Source organism: Anabas testudineus, chromosome 2 (genome assembly GCF_900324465.2).
Source record: "Anabas testudineus chromosome 2, fAnaTes1.2, whole genome shotgun sequence".
Lineage (NCBI taxonomy): Eukaryota > Metazoa > Chordata > Actinopteri > Anabantiformes > Anabantidae > Anabas > Anabas testudineus.
In genome coordinates, this window is record NC_046611.1 from 21,889,841 (window position 1) to 21,915,520 (window position 25,680).

Below are 25,680 nucleotides of genomic sequence, written 5' to 3' on the forward strand. Positions count from 1 at the left end.
AAGAGAGAATAAAAGCACAAAAACAACGGTGAAAACAACTGTATGGACAGTGACATAGAAGCAGACGGAGTGTGAGAGAAAACAACTTTCACACACAGTTGAACATACAGGCGAAGGCTTGTAGCAGCATGCCATAAAGCCTGTGAGTGACACTTGGTTTCTGGGGACAAAGCCAAGCCGCCTCTCTTGCTGGACTCAGGATATGAAGCCTGCAGCAGGGTGGGGTCCTCTGTCAGGCGGGCATCTTATCTTCTTTCAGTTCGCCTTGAAAGCCCGAAACACTGTCCTTCATGATATATATGCTTGTAACACTTTGCTCCCCTTTCAAGAGCTGCTTCTTGTGACTTCAGTCAGCGCATCACATCTTTCTTTTCTTTTCATCATTTCGGTCGGGAGCCGTAGATAATTTTCACATTTGCGGAGGCTGGTTTACGTTATGATGCACAGCTACAGTACGAGCACCTGCAGGGACCTGTGTGTTGAAAGAGACGACTCAGATAGTGGTAAAAAATCGAAATCGCTCCGTGTTTTCTTATATAACATGAAACGCCGACACGCTTCTCTCACGGGTCTACTGTGTATCAAGCATAAAATCAACCCATCTGTGTTTCACATTGTTACAGGAACCTTCGTGACAGAACACACAGCTGCCTTTAAACCAGACAGGCTATTTTATGCTATATTACCAATAAAATTCAGCACTGTGAACTTTAGGTTACTGTCAGCAAATAGCAGGCTCTTACTGGAGTGTATCTAACTCATAGGTGCCAGTTTCTTTAAGGTCTGCTGTGGTTTAACAAGTCACTTAATAGATCCTGCAGAACCCTCAAATGGTCCAAGGTAAAGAAAGAAGTTCACTGTCCAGCAGCTGTCAGCAGCAGACGACACAAAAAGGGGGAAAAATACTTGCATGTGATTAATATTAACATGGGATTGAAAGAAAATCTCCACCCTGGAAAAGTTCCACATTGTGAACGGATGGTCAGCAGAAGGTCTGCTGCATCTGACCACACTGTCGCTTGGCAGCGTGCTGATCTTATTCCTGTGGATAACTCACTATTTACTGCACAGCTCCAGAGTAGAAGGAATTTAAATGTTCGATTTTAGTGTCAGTTTCCCACATTAACAATTCATCCTCTTTCGAGTTTTATTTTTCAAACTCAAATGCCAAAAAAATCATGGTTTCAAGTTCTCAAAAGTTAGAATTTGTTGCCTTGCGTGGTGTTGTGAAATAGCAAAGGGATGCTTCTTGGGTTTTGGACAAAAAAAAAAAAAAAAACACTGACAGATGCTCTAGAACATTATGATCAGTATTTTTAATTTTCTCTTATTTTATGGACCAAAACATTAATTCAGAAAACAAGTAACAGTTTTATCGATACTGAAAATAACAGCAGCTTCATCAAGTTTTATATACATATTAAAATATGCCTGTTTAAAGCATTCAGTGGACAAACAAATGTTTTGTGTTTCGAGCTGTTTTTCTCTCAGCATCCCCTTGTCACTGTGTCAGTGGCTGTGTAGCTCTGAGCTTGAGCCACCACTATTTCTTTGACATTCCTGGATAATCTTGATCTCTTCTGTGACCTTGACGCCATGCAGTGGAAGTAAACAAACACAACAGAACCACTGAAAGTAAACCCAAGTGTGTATGCAGTGTCACGTAAAACCAGGTTCCTATTTCATGCATATTTTACAGACTGCAAAATAGTGTTGATTGATTGCAACAGGAAATAACCAACAACACGGGACGCAGGAACAAATGAGGCAGCACAAAGAAAGCAGGTAGTAACACCTCACACAAAATAAGCCCTGGATCTTCAGCGCTCTCTTAATATTCTTACTATTAACTTTTGCTTATATAATGTACTCTATGCTTTCACTACTCATTTTATTTCAGAGTTAATACGTTGTAGTAATTATTTCCTCATGCAGTATGAGTCTGATCAGCACAGACCAGCCTGTTTTCAAAGCGCCCTCCCTCTCCTCGTTATCCTTCCTTTGCTCTCGAGCCAGAAGATAAACCGACTCCTCCCAGCCAAATAAAAAAACATTCTACTCATTTCACTCCTCAGCTGATGATCTAGCATCTCCTATGGCGGGATCACTCGGCAGAGTCAACAGGAGGCGCAGATAACAGGCTGACTGTGGACAAGGCTGCGGTCTACTGGCAGCTTTGCAGTCATCTGTGGAAAAGGGATGTTTATCATGAATGGAAAATGCTTGTCATCTTTCACTGAACCACTGACATTCAAATCTGTATTGCTTCATACTTTAACCATCACGAATGTTCTGCTCCTGCCTTTGACCTTTTCAAACTGACTTGATGGACAACATGCACCAATTTCTGCTCTAAAATAAACTTAACAAATCACACAAAGTAGAGCATGCCAGGAATTACTGATGACCTCAGAGAGGTGATGACTCTAGCGGGGCCTTCCAACGACCGCAAGCGAAGGAGCTTTTTAACCATATCGAAGACAATGAGAGAAAGCTAAAGAGGAGCTTAACTGCGCTGGGTTTCATTAACCACCGGCCTCTTTGCTCTTTGTCTTTGAGCCTATTGAACCTTGTGTGCCGCTCCAGCCCTCTCAAGCCATCAGACTGAGCTTCTTCCTGGACTAAAAGGGGCTTGGAGCTCAGTGACAAGGGCCAAGCGTGACTAATGCAGGAGTTTGGTGCTGCTGTTGCATGCTGTTACGGGGGGATGACCCTGCCTCCCTGCCTGTGCAATGTGTTGCATGGCCCACTGTGCTCGCATACTGGGTAGCACAATAACCCCAGCCCCAGCCTGCCCCTCCCTGTCTCTCCCCACCCCTGTCATTCATTCATGGCAGCTCCTTTCAGCAGGTCATTCAGAGGGCCAATAAAGAGGCTGGCTCATTCTGTCCTTTCTGAAATGTGCAATGTCAGAAAGAGGGAGAGATGGGGGGTGGGAGGGGGGATTCCAAGAAGGCTTACAATCTCCTTAGTAAAGGAGCCTGAACTAAACCTCCCATTTTGAGGAAGGAACTTCAGTGCAGACAGTTGTCGAATGCAATTTAGGTCCCACTTATCAAATCCGAACCCTTTGAAAAGTCTGATTGAATCTATCCAGGTAGTTAAGAAAATAATGTCTGTATATGTGTGGTAGGCTTTCATGTCATGTTTATGATGGTTTGTTGGGGTTAGGCATACAGTTATCTTCAGGTTAACCTCAGAGGGAAACATTTTGATGAAAAATGTTGCATTTGTTTAACGTGGTGGAGATAAATGATTGTTTCACTGACTTCAGAACATTTTTCTCTCTTTCATTCTTTTCTAACAAAAGCCAAGTCGCCACTGATGTTTATCACAAATTGTTAATTGCATTTAGAGAAAATCTGCAAAACAAAAGTGAAATGAGTGTTTTTATCCAGCGAGGTGTTGGCTCGTCAAGACAGATAGTTAATGGCTAAACGCCTTGAAACCACTGCAGAAGAAGAGATGACACAAAAACATTTCCAAACAGAACTGATGTCTGGTATCAGAACCAGCTTTCAGACCCTATCTCTAGTCCTAAAAGTCCAACTCTTTGAGAATGCATGTTTCTCTGCACCTCACACTCCTACTGTCAGTGCCTCTGAGAGTGTGTGTTTGTATGACTGCAGCTGGTGGCAGTATGATGGATGAGGAGCTGGAGACGACTACATCTCTGCTGCTGCTGCTGCTGCCTGTGAACGGGTTAACCCTCTATCAGCTGCCCCCGAGCCTGCAAAGAAACAACTCCAAGCATCCACAACAGATGAAATTCCACACACAACCACAATCTTAGCACATTAACAGCCCTCAGCATTGGCTTTTAAATCAGACCACATCGTTACACGAGGCAAGACTTTCTCTCTCACGCTGCTGCTCTCACGCTCTCCCTCTTACTCTCCAATCGCACATGCAGGCACACCCCAGTGGAACATCTTTTTTTTTTCCACTACCAGAGTAACAGCATGGTGCAAATTAACACCAAAATCAGCCCCGATTTTGTGACTGTTTCACTGGTGAGTAGATCACCATGTCACAGACAGAAGGCTTGGAGAAAAAAAAAAGAAAAGAAAGAAATCGGTGCACTTAGCTCACAGGATGTTGTGTAATTTTATCCAGATGTGCCCCACAGCTCATCTAAACTAATAAATGCAAGGAGGGACAATGACTAGCTCGAGCAGCCCTCACATCTCAGGCTCTAGTGGAGCTGCTGAGACTCTTTCAGGGGTCTGAAAGGAGTGAATGGTGCATTATAGCTTCCCAGTGGACGTGTCCACCTGTGCTCTAATAATAAAGCTCCACCTAAGGAAGAACAGGGGCTGCTCCTTACAGTAGAACGAGTGGAGGTCAGTCTGTGAGGGAAGCTCTTCACCCAGATGTCTAAAAATACTGTCCTACATACAGGGGGACTCAGTTGAATTGTGTCCAGCTCGGGCAGAAGATGGAGTGATGAAGCACACTGACAGGAAAATGCTCTCTTTGTTCATAAATGCTGGAGGTTTTCTTAACCTGTAACCTCGAAAACAAGCCTCACGAGAATCACAAATCCCAGGGCGTTTAAAGGCAAAACATGCAGTTGTTTCCTACCAAGGCACTGGTGTCAAATGAGCCCGTGTGCAGCGCAGCCCAGGAGATGGTTAGAATTCATTAATAAGACTGAGGACGACTGTGTGAAACTAATAGGTGTGTGTATGTGTTAGCACGTGCCTCTGTCACACACGGCCGATAACATCTCTCTCCCAAACTGAGGCAAACATTCTTCTGTTCTCCACACACACACACACACACACACACACACACACATATGGGTTTAATTTACGGTCACTGTCAGCAGCTGAACATTTCTCTGACCACTATCTAATACGTGATGAAAATTCACTGCCAGTAATAAAAAGCCCTGGGAAACAAGAGCATGCCTATGTGAACAGAACCAATGTTGGCATAAACTTATTCCACCGTCTGGGTGTGTGTGTGTGTGTTTGTGTGTGTGTGTGAGTGTTTGTGCTGCATGAGATACACTATGGATTTAAGGGACCTTAGGTGCACGCATTGTAGCTTTACAGTAGGTGTGTGGTTCACACTGGAGTCCAGTAACACTGGACTGTGTTATAATGAGAGATATCAAGAATAGTAGAGCAGCATGATCATCTGCAGCACGACTATAGAAAAACACCTGCACTAAACAAAGCTTTTCTGCTGCCAGACCTGTTAGAGGTTGCAGAAAAAGAGGGTCACGTGATGTTTCAGGTCATTAAACAGACAGAAAATAGAAAGAAAGGGAATAAGTTTAAGATTTCCAAATCGTGGGTTCAAGAGCTTTGACTGTATTACTGTAGTTGTACATTTTATATCAGCCCAGCCTGAGGGAAACGCATGAGCAAAGACGGAAAAGCAAAGCAATTAATTCCAGCCTGTAGCCTGCTGGTACAGAATATATGATCATTAGAATAAAACACAGTCTTTGATATAGGCACAGAAAAATGAAGTTAGTAGGTCTCAATGGCCTCTAATTCCTTCAAATAAAAGTTAAAGGAGCTTTTCTATCTACCGTTTTATTGCACAAACAGAACCTATGCTGCCGTCTGCACGTTTCAATTTGAGCATAAAACAAAGTCCTTCTCAAACCGCACAGCACCTGCCACCAGATCGACTTCTGCAGGATGTGGAGTCACTGGGACGCGAACGAAACTCTGATCAGATGTGGTCTCAATGCACGAGATGTTTCTTACCGCCACCGGCTGAGATCTCGGCTTGGACATCCCCCACACACTGCAAAACTAAAATAACTCCAACGACTAGGTCGACCGTCTTCACGCCCGCCATATCCAAGTCCGGCTGCCGCTGTTTCCTCCTCGGTGTCCTGGTCCTTGTAGGAGCGCTGTCCGTCCTTCTCTATGCACCGGCGCCGCTTCCTCCTGTGGACTCCGTAACTCTCCTGCCTCCACTGCTGCTTTTAAAACGGAAACCTGCCTGCGCTGCACTCGCTGCACGGAGCTGTTTTTGTTCCAGCGTGTGCCACTGTGCGCGCTCCTAGGAGTCAGCGAGCTCGCCCTAATAGGTCCCCGCCGCCAAAAAAAACCAACAACAAAAAAAATAATGAGAGAAAAAGAAAAGGATCACCACTTAAAGGCTCATCCTTGTCCCACACACTGGTCTCATCCCAGTGGACCGAGCTGCAGAGGGTGTATGAGAGACTGGACTCATGCGCGTTTGGAGAGGACAGTGCGCTCCCTCCGTCATCAACTCCTCAGAGCCAATGACTCCGCTTCTGTCTCATGCTCCCTGTGTGCACAAGAACCTCAGGTGGCAAACAAACAAACAAACAAACAAACAAAGCGTTACTCCGGGTTCAGATTTGTGCCTTGAGATAGAAACTGCACCGTGTCTGACAAGAAGCATACGAGTGATGTGGAAAGACGTGGAGAGCAGAGAGGTTTTTGGAGCTTCAGCTGCTCCTGTTGGCTCATTGTTCGCCAGCAGACAAAAGATCTGCAACACGCAAGACTCTGTCCTTAGAGGACATTGGTCTTAGGCTGTGGACATACAACAGGCCTGCAGTGATTGCACATAGTTTGGTTGTAGTTTTAGTTCAGCTTCTACTGATGACCTTATGTTCATGCTTCCATTGGGACTTCATCCATCCAACAAGTCCTCAACTATCAATGACATGCTGGTAGACTGCTCTCACGTTTACTTCACAGTCAGGTGACTGAGCTGTGAGGGCGCCCTCTTCAGGTGGAAGTTTGGCAAAACCAAACCTTTTCCCTTTAAATACATTGAATGACTTTCCAGGTAGAAAGATATCCGAGTGGGGATCAGCATGAAGTCTCTGTTATAATGCACATAAGGAAAAAGCAGCATGTGAGTCATGTGGAAAGTTCCTCAACGCCACTTTATTACTTGTGTAGTAGCAGAGGGTAAAAATAAAAACACCACACAATGTAGTCAAAACAGGATTTTCAAAATGTGGATGATGTAAAACCACACATCATCATTCAGGGTTCATTGTTAGTGTGTTTTCAGTTTTCTCATAAGCAGCTAAAGGAGGAGGGGACTTGGAAACATCTGTTTTGTTTTTCCCCTCAAAGCATCTCTCTGCACTCGGCTTGACAACATCCTTTTTCTTCCTCATTGCGTAGTTGGTGCTTATTTTGCACAGGAAGGATAACCTGGACTACATGCTTGTTCCAATTAAGACGTTCGCTGTGGGAATTCAGGAGCTGCACCACAGTCATGGAAACGCTAAATGTAGAGAGGAAACTTGAGCATAAATGTCTGCTTTTGTAATATACTCGGCCCGTGTGCATGAGCATTGAAAGTTTAAACTGCACAGTACGTCTCTTTACATTTTAAAACATTTAAGAGTTAAGAGTTTATAAAAAATGATATAAATCAAAACATAGGAGCACAAGTATCAGTGAATAGTGAATGTGTGACAACAAACTAGTCCGGCTCCCAAATGAAAACAGATCAATAAACAGCAATTACTTCAAAGCTCTGTCAGTAATTAATACTTCGCTTTTATTATCCTCATTGATCACACACAATCATCTATTGTATATTATATTATAATATAGTATATTATATTATAATATACTGTAGAATAGATTTATAATATATACAGAGTGCTGCAGTGGTAAGGGGACATGTTTCTGCACTAAACGTGGTTGCTATGCTAAAAAATGCTATGTTCAGCACAGTGAATATTAAAAAATCAAAATGACAAAATTTATAATTCCCCTTTAATTATAAATAATCATACTGTCTGAATGTGTCTGTAGATATATATATATATATATATATGTACAGACATGTACAGACAGTTGTCTGTGGTTAATGTGCAGAAACAGAAACCATCAATGGCTAATTCAGCATATTTTTAATGCTGCTAATTTTGCAAACTAAAATAAAGTGCTGAAGTTGTTTCCCACAACAAACTGACTGACTCCATACCAACATTATACTTCCTCTTTACGTTCCTCCAAATCCTCAAAGTCATGCAGCTCCAAACCCAGTGAACATGAAGCATTAATATGAACTTTTCAGTATTTTTGGGGTCCAGAATACCAGACTCTGAAAACCCCTGGAGCAAAGGTTACCACATGAGAAATATTTTTGAGGAGAAAATAAGTTATAGCCTCTTAAAAAAAAATGTGAGGTGGGAGCATTATATGTGTTTAATGATTGTTGAAAGGCAGAAATTTCAATAATAAGATCCTGAATGTTCTTGATGCGGTTATTTATCAACAGAGTGAGGATGATGTGTGAAAAAACATTTCAGAAACAGGAAGTGTGTGTTGTTACTCCTCTCTAGCTCCATCTCTGGAGGAGACTGTTATGATAATAAGACTTGAGTAAATACGTGATGACACTGTCTCATCCACTTTCTTGCATAAATCGAAATCACCCTCAGCCTGATTCAATCAACACCCAAAGGGGCAGACCTCTGCACAGGAGCAAACCTTCCAACCAAAATAAAAATAAAATTCATGTTGCTTAGTGATTTACTTGCACGTGTACTGGGACCATTTACAACTTAAAGCAGGTCATTCAGTCCAGTATCAGAATGAAATGCGGTTCAGTTCCTGACGACATGGCCACTGAGGCTGGAAAACCAGGATTTCCTCCACTCATACACACATGCACTTCCACTCTCCAACATTTCTGCTCTGTCTCTCTCTTTCTGGGCACTTCACCCATCACTGTGGCTGAGCCTGAATGGCCACAGCTCTCCATGAGGTCTGCAGCTCTAATCACCTTGTTCCACAACTGCAGCAAGAAGAAGCCAGACTGGACCTCCAGTGACTCTGAAAATCTTGCTGTATCCGTTTCTCCCAAGGCATCCTATTTCACTATCTCTCTAAATTCTCTCTAAGCCTTTCTTTCTCTCTCCGAGGCCTTCACCAACTCCTTCCCTGTGTGTAATGCCTAAGAAGGATCAGTCAAAGATGCCGTGAACTTTTGCTTGGCTGGAGACCACACCACACTCTGTCTCCCCAGGGTGACCTTAAAGAAACGGTGAAATTAGTGAAATGAAATGTGGGTGGTGAGTGTACATTTTCCGAAGAGTGCTTTCTGTCTAGAGTTGGGTATCACTAGTTGAGCTGCAGAGAAGCATGTCACCGCAGCATTTCTGACACTTAATGAACAGAAATCAAAGAGGCTGTGTGAGGAGAACAAGCTCGGCTCAACATTCGCTTGTGTCTTTCCATTAGAGCATCGCTGATGATTCACTTTTCCAGCTCGAAGTAGCATTAATAAGACCTATAAGCACACAATCATTTAGCTCAGCTTTGAGTGAAAAAGATTTGCTCTGTTGCGTTCGCAGCAACTGTGGCCATCGAATGCAATTAGTGGAGTGCAAACGATGATATTCTCCTCTGAAATGTAGTGAAGTATGAAGTAGCATAAAAGAAAATAATTAACTGTCTGCCGAGGCCGTTTCCCTCATCTGCATCTCTCACGAAGCAAACAATAAAGCTTAAAATCTCATGAATTCAGCGGTGCTTGATGATGTGGTGACTCCTCTTTCTTGTATTCAGAAAGTGAATCAAGCCTCAGTGAACAGTGAGTGAACCGGCGCAGGGGACAGGTCAATATTTACTGCACAATGGGACGGGGTGTGATCCCTTCTACAAGGTGCATAAATTACCCTTCACAATTTCTTTCAAGTCATAATTAAGCTTTAATGTGTAACACAGGAGGCAATTAACGGGTAGATAAAACAATTTTCTTCCCACTAAAACAGAAAAGATCCAATCAAGCTGCAGCCCTGTGGTTTTTTTTTCCACATCTCTCCATAGAGGCAACGTCCTGGGGTGTTTTTGTGGAAAGCCTGTGAAGAATGTTTGAGAGGATGGCCCCCTGGGCTGACCGCCATCCACTTCCACTGAATACACAGAGAAGAAACAGACATTGTCCTCTGCACTCAGTCAGAGACGACGAGAGGACCAATTCTGGGCTATGATTACAAGAAAAGTGGTGAGGGGTAAATTTCACCTTGACCCGACAGGGATGGCTGGGTCGCCCAGCTGCAGTAGAGAGGAAATTAGGCTCAGTGCTGTGATGGCAGGTTGACAACCCACGATGGGAGAACACTCTGTCTTTTGCTCCATTTGCATTGCTATTTAGCAGAGAGTCATTTTGACAGGAGGAGTCCTCGGAGGCCATCACTGCAGAACTCTACGGGAGAGTTTTCATTACAGGAGCCTCATGGAGCGGAGTGGTACACTAACAAAACAGTGACCTTTAGATGGACTCTACTCTGTGATTAACAAAACTGTGACAACAATAGCGCTGGAGAGAAAAGCTGACTAATGTTGCTTCACCAACAACACAAGGACAAAGGCTGGTGGTGTGTACCAGCTCTCCTGCGAACCATACGACAGCACGAATATCGAAGCCACGAGAGAAACGTTCTACCCAGGACAAAAAAAACATTGATGGATGCACATTTTCAATCAGCGGGCCATCATGTGAGTGTGCGCTACGGTGGCATTGTTTATTTGCGTGTGTGCTTGTGAGGCACGTTAGGGGAAATGGTTTTTGTGAAGAGCATTGATTGTTGTTTTGTTAGGTCAAATGTCTCTGGGTGGAGGCAAATAAACAGTGGCCGCGAAAAGGCTGACGGTGGTGATTTTAGTTTGAGAGATGGAGACAGAAGGGTGCCTTCTATAGGATTGTTGGGTTTGTAATTATTGTTAATGTTGACAGTGACAAACATAATACATATATACAAATGGGAAGAAAGAGGGTGAGGTTAGTTATGGTGAAGGCACGGTAGGACAATTTTCTGCATAGTCATCTAATCAGTAAATAACTTCTCTGTTTTAGTAGCTAAAAATTGATTAAACTGATCCCCAGAGGTCCCAAAAGATGTATAGTTTAATGTTGTCTTTGTGTAGCAATGTTACAATAAAGTCCTGTGCAAATAAGTCCTAACAACTTGTTTCACAGTGCAAAGGCATGTTGGGAAAGGCACACTTGAAATAGATCCTGTGGCCCCCTGATAAATCTCTCTGACCCCTGATATATAGTCTAACATTTAAACATTCACAACTTGTGTTGAACTAATATAAAAGGGTGAGAAGGAACGTTGATGGGTTTTTGACAAAGTGCACGCGCTCACACACAGGAACCAAAGGATCTATTTGACATTTATTATAACTGGGATGGAGACTGCAGAAGTTTAATCATTGTCCCAACTCCATCTAGAAGCCAGAGGGACAACATAAATAAAAAAACGAGCAAAACACAGAAGAAAACAACAACAAATGTCTGTATTTCCACCTGTAGAACATGTTGCTCTACTTTTTCTTACATATACAGTATGTATATGACTTAGACAGTCATTTTATCTGCACACATGTTGCAGGAGCTGAATACAAAATAAAGAAAGACTGTGTTTTGTTCAAGTGTCCATGACAGTGAGCACCGTAGTATTTTTATTACTTACATCCGTGCTGTGATGTGTCAAAAAGTGTTCTGTGAAAAATGCCTATAAAACCCTGAGGACACCATTTTAGAAAAGTCAAAGGGAAATAGGTTTCACTTTGTGTGCAGACACTCAGTCCTATTTTATAAACATTTGAACCTAATGGTGAGAAGATTTACTTCCTCGGAACAACTTGACAAATGTTGGGTTTGTCTACGTGGAATAAAATGTTAATTGCACCTTCATAGTTCTCATTAAAATTCAGATCATGTAGTGTCAGACATCAGTGTATCACATTAATAAGGCAGCAGTGTGACCTTGTCACTCCTCCTTTCCAAAGAGTTTAAATGCAACACTGACACGTGACTGAGCACATTATGTCTTAACGCAGTGAAGTATTTTGAGGTATTTCGTCTTCAGTGCAGCATCAACATTATGCCACATTGGATATAACTGGTATCATTTTAAGAAACTGGTGTGTACATATGAAACAGGGACACAGCAAAATATTTATTTTGCACATTGGTTTTGTACAAATTCAACACATTTGTAAGTTTTACAGATGCCGATAGGTTGTTAGAGAGAGCCAGGCTTGCAGTTTCATATTAAAAAAGGGACAGGTACAGGGAGTGGTATCAATCATCTCCTGTAACTCTTGGGAGCAGAGTGAATGGCAGCTTGATAAGAAGCTGCCTAGAGTACATGAAACGCTGCTCTCTTCAGCACATTTCACTACACTGCACACAAACCCGAACTTTAAATAATCATGTCGAGAGTCAAAAATTAGAATTTAATGATGGCATATCTGATGAGACACAGCTGAGAGGAGCCGTGCCTGAACACTCGTGAAATTTGTAACTGCCTGTTTTAACTGTGCCGTTAAAGAGCCTTCTACTCCGAGCTGGTTCACGCAGAGTTAGTTGAGAGTCAGTTCACACCACACACAAAGCAGCAGCAGGACACTGACTTTTAATGAATTTTAATTTGCAAAGAAATACAGAGGTAAACTATTTCATTTGCACTTGCACAGGATTAAAATGGATCACTAATGGAGTAAGGAGTGCGTGTGTGCAGTGGAGCCTTTACGCTCAATGAACTGGATGTTTTCCGCCTCTGCCAGCTTTAAAGAAAACTTTTAATCACCATGCAAGACAACCATAACCGTGTCTGCAAATGAGAGCATTTTAGCAGCGTTAATTTCACTGTGTCGGCTTGAAAGTGTCTGAAATGAAGTGAAGTTTTATTTCTAGTTTTTGTTCTGATGCCTAAAGCCGCTGTGTTTGTAGGTGTAGACTGAGCATGTGTATCCTTGCAATGTTTTTTGAAAATAAAACTGTACTGTATGAGATCATCAATTTACAAATGTATATCTTTAAACTAAAGTATGTTGTTTGTAGCTACAGTTTGTTCTTTAAATGTTTTCTTCTTGAATAAAGGTCTTTTGATTGTCACTACTGTGCAAAACAGCTCACAAAGAAATTTAAATGGATTATTTATTTTACAGCCACAATTTTGGAAAAATACATTTTCTATCTCTCTCATAATGAGTGTGTTAACTAGCAGAGCTTAGTGTAGAAACTACAAGAGCAGACATTTTCCAAAATGCTCAATTACTGCTTCAGAGGTTTGATGCTATGGGAATTCAATCATTACCGTCTAGTTTGTAGCACAAACTAATAAACTTGAGCTTTAATGTCAACATGCAGTACTGTACAATTTCAGGATCATCAGATACAACTGGACACAACTAGGTGTGAATCACAACATTCAGGACACACACCTTGACCCAGATCCACTTAGTGTCATCTTTCCTTTTTTTATATTAGCTTTTGCGCTCAGCAACATTGCCATTAATGGTGTAATTGTACATTGGGTTGGCAAAGGACAACTTGGAGTCTCTCCAGGTCAAAACCTGCAGTAGATGGACACAAAGAAACAGGTCGGTGACTTCTGCATCGGCACTTAGCGTAAAAGCTGAAAGGCTGAGCAGAAAACCTCACCTCCACCTCTCTCCTCCAGGGGTATACACTGATGGAAAGGCCCCGACCATCAACCCTCTTGGGTTTAACTCTTGGACAACTGCCTGGCCTTCCAACCACGGACGGGAGCTAAGGGAAAGAAAATCATGTACACAGACTTCAAAATGAAACAAGACTTAATGCGTGAGAGCTCATGAAATGCAGACGCAATTAAAATCAAATTGACCCGTTATGAGCTCCTAATTACACCTCTAACTTCCATAAAACATCTCCTCGTCTTTCAGAGGTGGAATAATCACGTCTGTTTCAATGGTTCGGTTAAATGAGCGCTGAAACAAATCTGTCTGTGCTGTGGAGATAGGAGTTCACACCTACACCTCTATTTATAGAAGTGTCCTCACTGGGAGTCACATGAAAGGAAATATGTACAGTCATGCCAATAGAAATTTTGAATATACTTAAACACTATACTAATTTTTAAACATTACATTTTGCTAATATTTCTTTACTTTTACATAAATTGAACTTCAAACTATTACAGAACTATCTACTTGTAGTTTTTATATTTACATATTTTTATTGGTACTTGTACTTAAATCTGTCTGAATACTTCATTCATCAGTGCAAACATGTAAAACCCCAAAACTGAAGCTTGTGTTCTAATTTTGAAAGCTGCCAAATGCAGGTGGAATGAAATACAAAAAGAATTATTTTGTGCCTACATGTTATAAATGCACCAGTGCACAGCTGTATGCACAAAACACAAAAACCTCCAACAATCCACATAAACCACAAAATCAATGAGCCTAAATCAGAAATATAATCTATCAGAAAGGCTTGGTGACGCTCTTTTGACCTCCTCTTATGTTAAATTCACTTATTGAGGAAATGTAAGTCAGCAGAGAAATATTTGATTTGTATTGCAGAGAAACCAAACACAATTCACTGATGATTGATTGGATATTTCTGTGTGGTGACCTCTGCTGTGCAGTCACAGGCTGCGTTATCCATCACCCCGTAATCCATCAGGTCAGGCTTTCTGTGGAGACAGCCAATACACCCACCATCATCTTCATAACCAACAACATCAGTAGCAGCAAAAGCACCAACAGCGTCATCCTTGTAGCCAAAACTCACATCAAATAGCATTTTTTCCTGCGTAAGACCAGAACGCAGATAATGACTACGATTACCAGCAGCAGCAGGCCGATGGCGATGCCAGCATACACAGCAACTAAACAAGAACAAGGTACATTTTATTCTCTTTAATGAACTGCAGAGACATTAACAAGGTAAGCAAGGATTTAGTAAATAAATTCAGCTGAGACAGTTTAATAGACACAAAAAGGGGAAGTGGCTGTCTTACTACCGAACTGTGTGTCCTCTGGTTTGGGTGTTGAGGTTGTGAGCGATGGCTTCTTCTTCACATGGCAACGGTTACCTGTCCATCCTGAATAACATCTGTGATCAAACATGAATAAAAAGTCCAAATAAAATAAAACAAGAGATTTAATGGGCTTGGGGTTGACTGCAAAGGAGTATGGAAATGGGAATGTCTTGAAAGACAGAATAATGCATTGTTAGTTTTGGCCGTGTTATGGGATTTGCTAACCATGAGCCTTACACTTTAAAAACAGTGTGCTAAAAGAAAAACGACATGAATAAAATATTATACTTAAGAAAACACTATGAACAATCTTATGTACTATATTTAAAGAAAAAAGAAAACATCCTGACAAATGGAGCATGATTTATCTGCTGGACATCCAGTATGGAAACACAGACTAATTGCAAATAGTTTGGCCCGTCTTGTGGGCTGCATCACTTGGAAGGAAAAGTCTCCTTCTCCTCTTCTCCAAAATGAAGCCTCTGCTCCAAGTCAACATCTGTTCAATATCAGCCTGATTTCTGAGCAGCACCACTGACCTTCTAATGTGAAACTCTCAACTCCCAGTGAAGCTAGACTGTGTCATTATCATTCAGAAGGGATCAGGGTACATATTGTGCAGCTCTGTCGCACAATGTGAAAATGCTGTTATCAATGCTGGAGCAGCAACAGGCGCTCCACACCACACAGTGAGTGACAGAGGTAAAGTCCTCTTACATAATGAAAAGAGGCAGTGGTGGCGGTGCTGCACTGGGAAGTGTTGACCAGAGGAATGAATAAAAGAGGCAATCAAACACGAGCAGGCTGAATGAGAGAATGTTTGAGGGAGAGGCAGCATTTCTGCAACAAGCAGTCGTAAAATATGTGGATTTTCAGAAAGCAAAAGTGTTTTCTTCCTGCAGCATTTTCACTGGGAGAATACATTGGTAATTATATGGCAGTGTTGTTGATTTGTAGACAGACTGGGCCTCGTGCAAGAACAAGTCAGATTCAACGAACCCCAAATTGCCTCTTTCAATATGATGAACGCCACCTGTTCACGTGGATTTCATTATGAGAATAAACAACGCTCCTCAACTTAGTTCTGCTGTCAGAAATCAGCAGGTGAAAACAGAACACATTTAGCAGTGTCAGTCCCAAAACCAATTAAAGAAGATCAATTATCTGCTCGTCAGTTTGCTGTTGCAGAGGAACCAGGGATTATGTGATATGGAGCTAGATGCTAGAACAGGGTTTTAGTTTTTAAACTGTGGTTTGAGTGAGGTGAGGTTACACTAACAGGTGCAACAGAGGATGTCATGATGTTGTTTTCCGATCAATCGCTGAACTGTGTGTTGCCCTGCTAAAGTAAAATAAACAAAAGAAACAAGAACAGTTTGTGCCTCGGTGAATTGGAGAGTCATGATGATGAACAGTGATGTGAGTTTAGAAAACACCATCACCTGCGCTGCACAAATCACATTCATTTTTGTAGAACTGAACATTCTGACAAGAGGGTGGAGAAATATGAATCTCTCTGAGGAGTCGCTAGTGCAGAAAGATGTTAACAGATCCAGCAGCCAGTCTCATAATTGCATTTTTACTTTTATAATGAAATATCCCATCAGAGGCATTCCAAGCCGCTGATGCAGACAACGAAATTCGCCAGTCTACGAAAAAATCTCCAACAGGGTCTTGAATGTGTTTTTGAAAAGGAGAAGCCTCTTGCCGTCCTACAGCCTCTCAGCAGATTAATCTGATCCCTCAGTTTTTGTGGTCGACGCACTGAGGCCATTTGTATTTGTACCATTTGCCATTTGCAGCAGTGGCTGTGTTTAAATATTGACCAGGAGAATCCATCAGAGATTCCCAGGAAACGCTGCACTGGGGGATAAATGAAGGCAGAACCACCATGGTTAAGCTATCAGGGATAAGCAGATTCCCACATGCTTCGTGGAGCGTGTCTTTTCCAAGGAAAGAAACAAGACTGATGGGATTTCCATGTTTTAAGTCTCACAAAGAGAGATAAAGGATGGCGGGGGAAGTGAGAAGAAGGGACGCGATACTTATCGTTGTTTGTGTACGTTTATGCATGTCACTGAGTGTAAAGCTGTGTGCATTAGTCTGCTCATGAATGCTTATTTGTGTGTGTCCAGGTGAAGTTTAACTCACGTGCAAACAGGCCCATGTCTTTCCACATGGCACGAGCCATGATCCAGGCAATAGTTTGGAGGACAATCTGCAAATGACACAACAGAAACTGACCATTGCTGCTGACAACAGGATGAAACATACAGAACAAAACACTACCAGAGAGAATTGTGCAGAGCAGAGTCTAATCCATTAACCTCTGTGGATGGCATCAGCATGTACATTAAACCACAAATACACTTTAATACATCTATTCTCTTCAACTACATCTGATGAGATATATTCTTGCCTCCATGGACTGCGTGCGGGTTATCAGGGCAGCCTGTTAAATAATATTCAGCCCCAGATAAAGTGACTTGGCAGTGAAAGCGGGCTAAATGGGAGGCTTGGTCTTACTCCTGAAGATGAAGAAAAGCGGAGGTGTTAATGGATTTTGGCAGCACGCACGTAACCTGTGAGGTGTGCTTTGAAGACTAAACAGCCAGACTTGAAAATATCTAGAGAGTCGCTCCTTAGGGTGGAAATGAGCAGGCATGAATAAAGCTTTGGCAACACTTGAGTCAAAACTGACAAGTGACTCAAGAGGATATAATACAGTAAAAAGAACAAAAATAGGTATTACATTAAGAAGCACCATCTTTGCATTTTTTTTAAAAAGTCTGTTTTTTGTAAACAGATAAAAGAAACGTAGCCTGTTGTTCAGTTGGAAAGCCATATTTTAACTAAATGTCACACTGAGGAATACTGGTGGAAGTGGAAACTGCATAAAGAGCAATAGACCCAGAAATGTAAAGGCCAGTATGTGCAAACTGTATGCACCCCTCGTCCTGTGTTTAAGATTAGGGAATCTTTTAGTTAACATAATAATAATAATAATAATAATAATAATAATAATAATAATAATAATAATATCAAAAAGCTCGTGCTGAGAGCGAGAAGAAACATGTTACCATGGCAGCTGGACTCATCAGAGGAGAAAGGCAGACAGTCGACATTGAGGTCACAACGCTTCTGAAGTGGGACACAACCAGGCAAACCTTCACACAGTAGTTCTCCCAGCTCACACTGCAGCAGAGCTGGTGGAAAAAATGAGAAGCAGAGAAAATCGGTGAAATATGAAAAAGGGGGAACGCGTCGGTTGAGGGGTCACAGTGATTCACACACTGCTATGAGCACACGATGAATGGGATTATAACATTTTATGCCGCTTTGACCTAATTCCCCTCATGACAATCATATGGACATAACTCGTCTCATATACAGTGGGATCCAAAAGTCTGAGACTACATCTGTGATACATTAATGTAAACGTGGAAATAATCAGGAAGTCTGAGGATTTAGAAACAAGACGCCCTGACATGTCAAATGAAGAAGGAATGTTTGAGAGTCTGTTCTGTTTCCAGAGCACAAATCTAATTTAACCAAATTAGTGGCTCTGACCATGTGAACTCGCCCACTTTGTATAAATGGTGAGTTTTCAGGTGATGTTTAAGTAAATCACCTCGCAGCAACCTGTTTTTAATAGGACATTAATATATGTTTCTCAAGTTTCCAGCTGGATTTTGCTGCATCGGGAGTCAACAAGTCAAATGTCAGAAATCAAATAGTAATCCAAAGCAAAGAGGAGCTTTCTCAGTGTCAAGCCATGGCTGCACTGAAGGTTTCTAAAGTGAGCAGTGTCTGGCATCTAACATGATATGTGGACTCTAGATGATTCAAAGATTTATTGGTCAGAACAAGAATGAAGAAAGCAGATCAGATGCACAGAGAGATACTGAATCTTCACAACAGTGATGAGCAAAACAAGGCTATCGAGCAGCAGTCTTTAAATCACTTCTCAGAAAGGGACTCAGTACCAAGCTGTGGGGTGAGCTTGTTATTTAGTTAATTCTTAGGACTTCATGCTACTAGGTTAATAGATTAAATGTGTTTTTAAGGTTTAACTACTGTAAGCTTAGTCATAAATTATCATATTATCAACTGAGTCTTCAACCAATTTAAACCTAAGCACATTTGGGCCAATTTGGGCCAATAAAGGCAGCGGTTAGTTGAACAAGATCATACTTGACGAAGACAGACACTTACGGCAGCTGTTCTCGTCCTCTCCAACAGGGCAGTCGGGGACCCCATCACAGCGGAGTATGGAGGGAAGGCAGAGTGAGCTTGAGCACTGAAAATACCCTGTCCGACACTGGCCTTGAGGAGGAAGAGTGCCGGGCACTAAGGCTGGACAGTGCTCTTCATCGGACCTATCGGCACAGTCAGGTTCTCCGTCACACAACCAACTCCGCGGGATGCACTGGAAGGAGTACACACACTGGAAATGGTCCACACCACAAGTCAGAGGCTGAGGAGTTACTGGTCCTGGAGTCACACGTCACAGGAAGGATACATGTACACAGAGAGCGTAACGAGCCCTTTTTATTGATTTTAGCACAAAAAAACCCCAAATATCTTTGAGTGAGTAATCCAACATATCTGTTCTAAGAAACAGAGCACATATGTGAAAACAGAGATGGAGGGTCTTTTTGTTTTCAGATCACAAGAGCTGCTTCCTCAGAAAGTTAGTTCAGGAAGCTGTTCAGGAGTGAATGGAGAACAGAAGGGTCAGAGGGAGGAAACACCACGACATAAATGTAATTGCTTCCCCCCCAAATTGCCCTCTGTGCCGTCCCTCGGCGCTGACCAAGTCTTCACAGTGAATTTATATGAACCTACAGGGCAACAGGCTCCATTAGCTTACTACACCCTCCCCTAAGGTCCACACGATTTATGTGGAAACAGAGGAGAGGAGTATGGATGTTGGAGGATAGAATACGTGGAAAAAAAAGAAATGGGAGAAGGTGAAAAGTGGAGGAAAAAGCATGAAAAATGAGCACAGTGCCAGAAGAAGAGGAAACGAGGAAAAGCACAAAGAACAAAATGGAAGTGCAACGAAAGACCTCAGAGCGAAAGAAAAAGACCCTTTAATGGCTTTACCTCCACTCATACATTCTGCAGTGTAGGAGATGTCATCCAGCGCGATGTCTGTCCACATGTCTCCACCCACCTCCGCCTGAAAGGTCACTCTGAAAGGTGCTGGGTTGGACAGAATGACATTAGCGTATGTCCACCTCTTGCCATCGTTTCCAGTGGTTGCCCACATCAGCAGACTCGTACCACTGGGTCCAACAGTATAAACCTGTCGAGGCACAGACCAAACAGCTATAGAACAATCCATCATCAAAGTTATGTTTTACACTGGTCTATAAGTGAACAACCAATTACGTGGAAAAAAGAAAAAGCAACTCACTCAATAACAATTTAACCACTAACACAAGAAAAAACAACTTCACTGGCTCAAGCTTATTACATGCATGTTTTATCTCACATGCAAACTTACATCATTCTTATTACACTCATGGCACCATGTGATTTACACCTATTAAATTATTCTTCAGTATCTGACCACAGCTCGAATGCACTGATTTCTTTTTACATTAGACTTTATCAGCAATGGAGGCAGAAAGGAAATCATTTTCTTAAGTGAAGATGTTTATATCAGAACGTGCAAATAGAGAACAAATACAAATCCTGTACTGCCCTAAAGAAAAGTACATGAGGTATCATGTACAAGTACTACTCCCTGTCTCTCGGCTTTTTGATGCGTTTCTGTCTTAGGTTAAGAATTCCTTCACTTTGCAGTGTTTTTCTAAACGCTGCGCCCGTGCTGTCAAATTGGTGAAGATATTTTTGTAATTTGCTCGTGTTTTGCTATTTGCAGATGTTTTCTCAAGCTGCAGTAGGTTGAGCTGTCAGGGCCACGGCGATTATGAGTAATATTGTTTCTATAAATTTCTGAGTGTCTAATCAGCGGCTACGTGTGGAGCACACCTCCTGTCTAATTGTTTTTTGTTTTTGTTTTTTTTAGCATTTGCTTATTGTTTGTTGTTTGTTTGAAATTAACCCAAACAACAAAGACGCCAAAAAAAGGCATGAAACGATGGATATGATAATACAGTTTGTAAGGTGACGTGCTTTGATGGATTACTTCCTGGCAGGGAGACTTTCATTGCTTCCTGTGGGTATCTGGTGATTGACAGTAAGCAGAGTTTAATGTAGTGTGATGCTGAGTAAAACAGCACAGAAATTACTGTCAAAACCAAATTAAGCATTCAGGCCGACTGTGATGGATCAGCTGACAGATGTTTGGGAGCTTTATGCCCGATATGAACTTAAAAACAGAGACTTTGAATCATTTATGGAAATGTGGCCAGTATTAGATCACCTTCAACGTTCCCATCCTGTCGGAGCCGTGCATGAAGAACCAAAAGCGCAGGTGACACAAGCCGACACTGGCTGGAAATGGTCTCCTGGTTGTCACCTTTGCAATGTCGCCCTCCCTCTGTGGGGCTGAATGAATGTACAGGAAGTTCCCTCTGCCACCTATGGAGATAAATACAGTAAAACACTTGAAGATCTAAAACCTTACCATGCTTCTGTTGGTCCCAATATACAGTACACAACATTCAGACAGAAAAAAGCATGTGTTATGGCTGAAGTGTTGCAACCACAAAAACCTATACACAGAGCTTCTTCAGCTCAGCTAGACTCAGACATGAGAGGGCATCTGTGCAATGCCAGTACAAAGTGGGAGTTTTCCACATGAGTTACAGAGGAGTTAAGGCCAGCACAATCTACAGAGCACAGAAAACCCTGCTCCAACTCACAGCACTGGAAACTTCTCTCCTGACTGAAAAAATAAAAACAAAGTCTGTGCATTAATTCAGACGAAAAACATCCGAGAACCATTGTGCTTCGTCGTCTGATAGTGATCCACTGAGTCATCAGTGCTGAGATCATCAGTTCCTTGTATGACACTGCACACAGTGTCCAGATACATCTCTCCAATCAATAATCTCAACTGGCCCATTAGAAGTGGGTGTGGACTCCCACTCACAGCCGGCACAGGGAGGAATTAGAGCTACATCTTGAAATAGGACATTTGGTCAAGTGAGTTCATCACTGCCGACGATAAACACTGCTTTGACATTAGGGTCATGGTCAATTACTACAATATGGGGCTATGGTGTTATACACACACACGAGAGCCTGTACAACACAACCTCTTCATCACTGCACAAACACACAACAGTCAAGGATGATTCATTTACAGTTGTGTAATAGTGTAAAATAGTTTGCTTCATTTCATCTCTATAAGAGTAACCTGTACACGGCTACATAGTTTCACCTCCTCCTGCTAATTAAAAACTTTAATCCGATTTTAGAGGAAGCAGCATCAGAAGTGTAGAAGTTGACACTGCCTTACAACAATGACTGTGATTGTTACCTCAGTACAAATGAGGGAACATTTAGGCATGATTTGGAGAGAAAAACATGTTGGGACACAGCAGCAGCTCTGTGCACAAGATAGACAACAAGTCCATTGCTGTTAAGCTCAGTTTGACTCAGCCTGACATTGATCAGGTTGTATTATTAACCCTGCCTTCCCATGCTTGTCAGGAGCTCCTATTTTCCAGCTGTCAAGTTGTAATTACAAAGGCATCTCACTGAGCTGCCTGCAAACAAAAAACAGTCGAGGACGTCATGAGGATGCAGCAGTTGTTGTTCATATTTAGAAAAGTGTTTTGAAAGGATTATTAACCTTTCACTAACACAAGGCAGAAAGCAAACACATGCACTGAGTTATGAATATTAACAGGACATGAGTTACGACTGTGTGAGCTGAAAAAGCAAAAACCTGAAAGAGCATCCTTGTTAAAACTGCATGGATTTGATTTGAACAGGTGACAAGAGTACTACTTTTTTGTAGTGTGCAGAACACAGGACAACGGGTAAAACTTTGACACCAGAGTCTCAAGACCCTTTGATTCTGGTTGGGGAAAGCTTGAGTTGTGTCTTGTGTGACTTCACTTTTTTTTTTTTTTTAATTCTTGCCACACAGTGATGTCTCCTTTAACCAAGCACAACGAGAATCTAAACATGGCCATAAAGAGGTTTAATCGGATAAGTGGATAATGTATAGAAAATGTCTGGAAAACAAATGTCAATTAACATTTTGCATTAGTGTCGTCCATCTCAAAATATATTTAATAAATAAGGTTTAGCAGTTTGTGTTGATGTTTTCCTAAAATATATTTTACGATTATAAATTAATAGTATGCAGACGTAGTCATCCTAAGAAAAAGTGACATTTTAAATGTCATTTGTAAGAAAGCAAGTTTGCAGCAGAGCAGGGACTGACCTGGACTGTGGTCAGTGTGAGGGCCAGCTCCTGGTGTCTCAGCACGGTGACTGATCCTCCAATCAAAGTCATCATCAAGATCTTGAGAAAGCTGGCACACCTCCTGCCACTGGTCCTTCCCCATGTTGAAATTACAAGCACCCGGTGAGCGAAATATATGGTCTATGTGTGAGAAAGAGGGAGAGAGTGAGGTGGAGGGAAGAACGAGACACGAGGGTTAGAAGTTGTTTTTCTCCTCAATAAAATAGATTCAGTGTCATGCCAAAGAACGCTACTTCCCATTTCTACTCACCGCAGTCTATCTCATCTGATTTATCAACACAGTCGGCCTTGTTGTCGCACACCAGGTGGGACTCGATGCAATCCCCACTGTGACACACAAAGTCTGTGACTGCAGGACAACTAGCCGGCTCCCCAGCATCTAAAACACGCACAGAGGTAGAAAGAAATCTCAAGTGTAAATAATTAGATTTCATGTTCGTTCTCCTTATCAGATAATTACTTAAGTTTTTTTAGGACAAGTCCACTTGTCCACAAGTCCTCTACATTTAGACAAATTAAATCTAACACCAGAGAACAACTGTGTCTTATTATAACACAGCCTTCCTGTGCTCTGCACCAAAGGACAGGAGCGACGGAGAAGAGAGTAAACAAAATCAGACAAGGGAGCTCAAAGCCTCATCCTTCTAGCTCAGCCTCGTTTGAGACAGAAGAGAGAGGAAGGAAAAGAGACCAGGTGGATCAGAGACAGCACACATAGAGCTACATTACTGTACGCGAGTGTGTGCGGGTGCGTTTGCACTTTTAAACTTCAAAGGCCGAGACATTAGATAATCACTGAAATGAGGAAAGAGTTGAACTTCACTCCAGGAGGTCAGTGGGGTAAATCCATCAGAGAGAATAAACTGAAAATCCATTTTGGCATGCCTTTAAATTTGATGGAGGTTGTGTGTAAGTGTCATTTGGTTTTGGACAGACATTTCGTCTGCTTGTCAGTCTTTGCATGCACGCCTCTCAGTCTGTTTTGATCTATGTCTCAGCTTGTCTGCAGGTCAGTATTTATGTCTGTGTATATACACTATGTATGTTTATATTTGTGTGCTGGAGAGGGCCTTGGCAGAACAGCAAGTATCCCACATGCTGTCCAGCTTTGTGCCAGGTCCCGTTTAATGTGGAACATCTGTTTGGACGTAAACATCAAACGGCATCTGACAGAGGCTGTCGTCACACAGAAAATCCAACTTTCTTCCACTGAGACACACTAGCTCTCTTTTACTTTCTCTGCTGACACACGGAGGATGCCAGGGACGGACTCAATTTCATACACCAACCTATCAGCTGGAAAGATCATAAAATAATTTCACAGCATAATTATATCTCCCTGGTGAAAATTATTGGAAGTACTATATGCTTTGATAAATCAGGGGTGGAGGATAGCATGAGATAGGTTTAATTATATTTTACTTTACTTTCTAGGCCACTTTCACTGCAATGATAACTTATTTGGGTGCTTTAAGAAACCTTATGCTGCAATTGAAACAGATTACAGCAACTATTGCTAAACTTTAATCTTACATTTACAAGGAGAGTCGATTAATGGGTGCAGTGATCTTCAAAGATGACAGTAATGAAATTATTATATACTGTATGGGCTGGTAACAAAAAATACTGGAGGTGAGGTAATGGCAGTCTTTGACAGGGTTAATATTTTTCTCAAACTTTTAAAGATGAGGCAGTAAGAATGATTTATACTGCCACTCCGCACCAAGTGACCCTTATATACTGTGTGCAGAAGCAGTAATTGATGACTTTGCCAGGTGGTAGATTTTAGCCTTTAAAAAGTTTCCTCTCCAGTGCTAAATGAAAACTGAACAAAACTGTTTCAACACACTTCGCCTCTACTTCGCCCCCCTACTGCATGTTTAATACCTAAATAAAATAAAATAACCCCTCCTTCGTATTATTTAAACCTTATTTGTAGAGTTGTTTAGCTGACTGCAGAGGTGATAAGAGTGCAGGATTCATTCGCTGTAGTTGCAATTGGTTACACAGTATACGGCCTTCAGATTTCATTATAATTGCTGTTGTCACCTACTTGCTGCACAGTCTGTGAACTCCAGGTCATCCAGGGCAGCTCCTCCACTCACGTCGCTCGAGCGGATTCCCTCAAATATCACTTCAAAGTTCCTCAGCTTCCTCAGGGGAACCTCAGCTCGGTTCCACTTATTCCCCTGATGCCCCGTTTTATTCCACACCTCCAGCAAATCGTTCTCCGTCTGTGCAGACAGAAGAGTAGTGTTGACAAAAGATAATCGCGTGGTGGCATCTTTTTTTAGACTGCTCTGGTTACACCATTGGAGCTTATGTCAACTGAAATATTTCAAACAACCTCAAAGCGAATTCAAAGCTAAAGCAGTGATTTTTGTCAGAAACGTGAAAGTCAAAATTTGAGTATAATGCAGTCGTGTCAGGAGTGAAGGACTAAGTTCAAATGAACTGAAATTAACTT

General features: G+C 41.9%; 2 protein-coding genes across 2 annotated transcripts in view; both read right to left on the reverse strand.

The window, feature by feature from the left end:
• Nucleotides 1–6,392, reverse strand: part of plxdc2 (plexin domain containing 2) — a 79,540-nt gene extending 73,148 nt beyond the window's left edge. Inside the window, exon 1 of the mRNA XM_026362070.1 lies at nucleotides 5,727–6,392. Within this exon, the coding sequence (XP_026217855.1) occupies nucleotides 5,727–5,820 (94 nt within the window). The 5' untranslated portion in view covers nucleotides 5,821–6,392. The remainder of the gene's footprint in view (nucleotides 1–5,726) is intronic.
• Nucleotides 6,393–13,232: 6,840 nt separating this feature from the next.
• The window catches only part of malrd1 (MAM and LDL receptor class A domain containing 1), a 39,581-nt gene continuing 27,133 nt past the window's right edge, over nucleotides 13,233–25,680 (reverse strand). The window contains exons 21-33 of the mRNA XM_026363693.1: nucleotides 25,267–25,447; nucleotides 23,464–23,592; nucleotides 23,172–23,333; nucleotides 21,195–21,352; nucleotides 19,907–20,108; nucleotides 19,013–19,291; nucleotides 17,878–18,003; nucleotides 16,949–17,015; nucleotides 14,780–14,871; nucleotides 14,548–14,644; nucleotides 14,389–14,449; nucleotides 13,432–13,539; nucleotides 13,233–13,343 (exon numbers count right to left, since the gene is read on the reverse strand). Of these exons, the coding sequence (XP_026219478.1) occupies nucleotides 13,254–13,343; nucleotides 13,432–13,539; nucleotides 14,389–14,449; nucleotides 14,548–14,644; nucleotides 14,780–14,871; nucleotides 16,949–17,015; nucleotides 17,878–18,003; nucleotides 19,013–19,291; nucleotides 19,907–20,108; nucleotides 21,195–21,352; nucleotides 23,172–23,333; nucleotides 23,464–23,592; nucleotides 25,267–25,447 (1,752 nt within the window). The 3' untranslated portion in view covers nucleotides 13,233–13,253. The remainder of the gene's footprint in view (nucleotides 13,344–13,431; nucleotides 13,540–14,388; nucleotides 14,450–14,547; nucleotides 14,645–14,779; nucleotides 14,872–16,948; nucleotides 17,016–17,877; nucleotides 18,004–19,012; nucleotides 19,292–19,906; nucleotides 20,109–21,194; nucleotides 21,353–23,171; nucleotides 23,334–23,463; nucleotides 23,593–25,266; nucleotides 25,448–25,680) is intronic.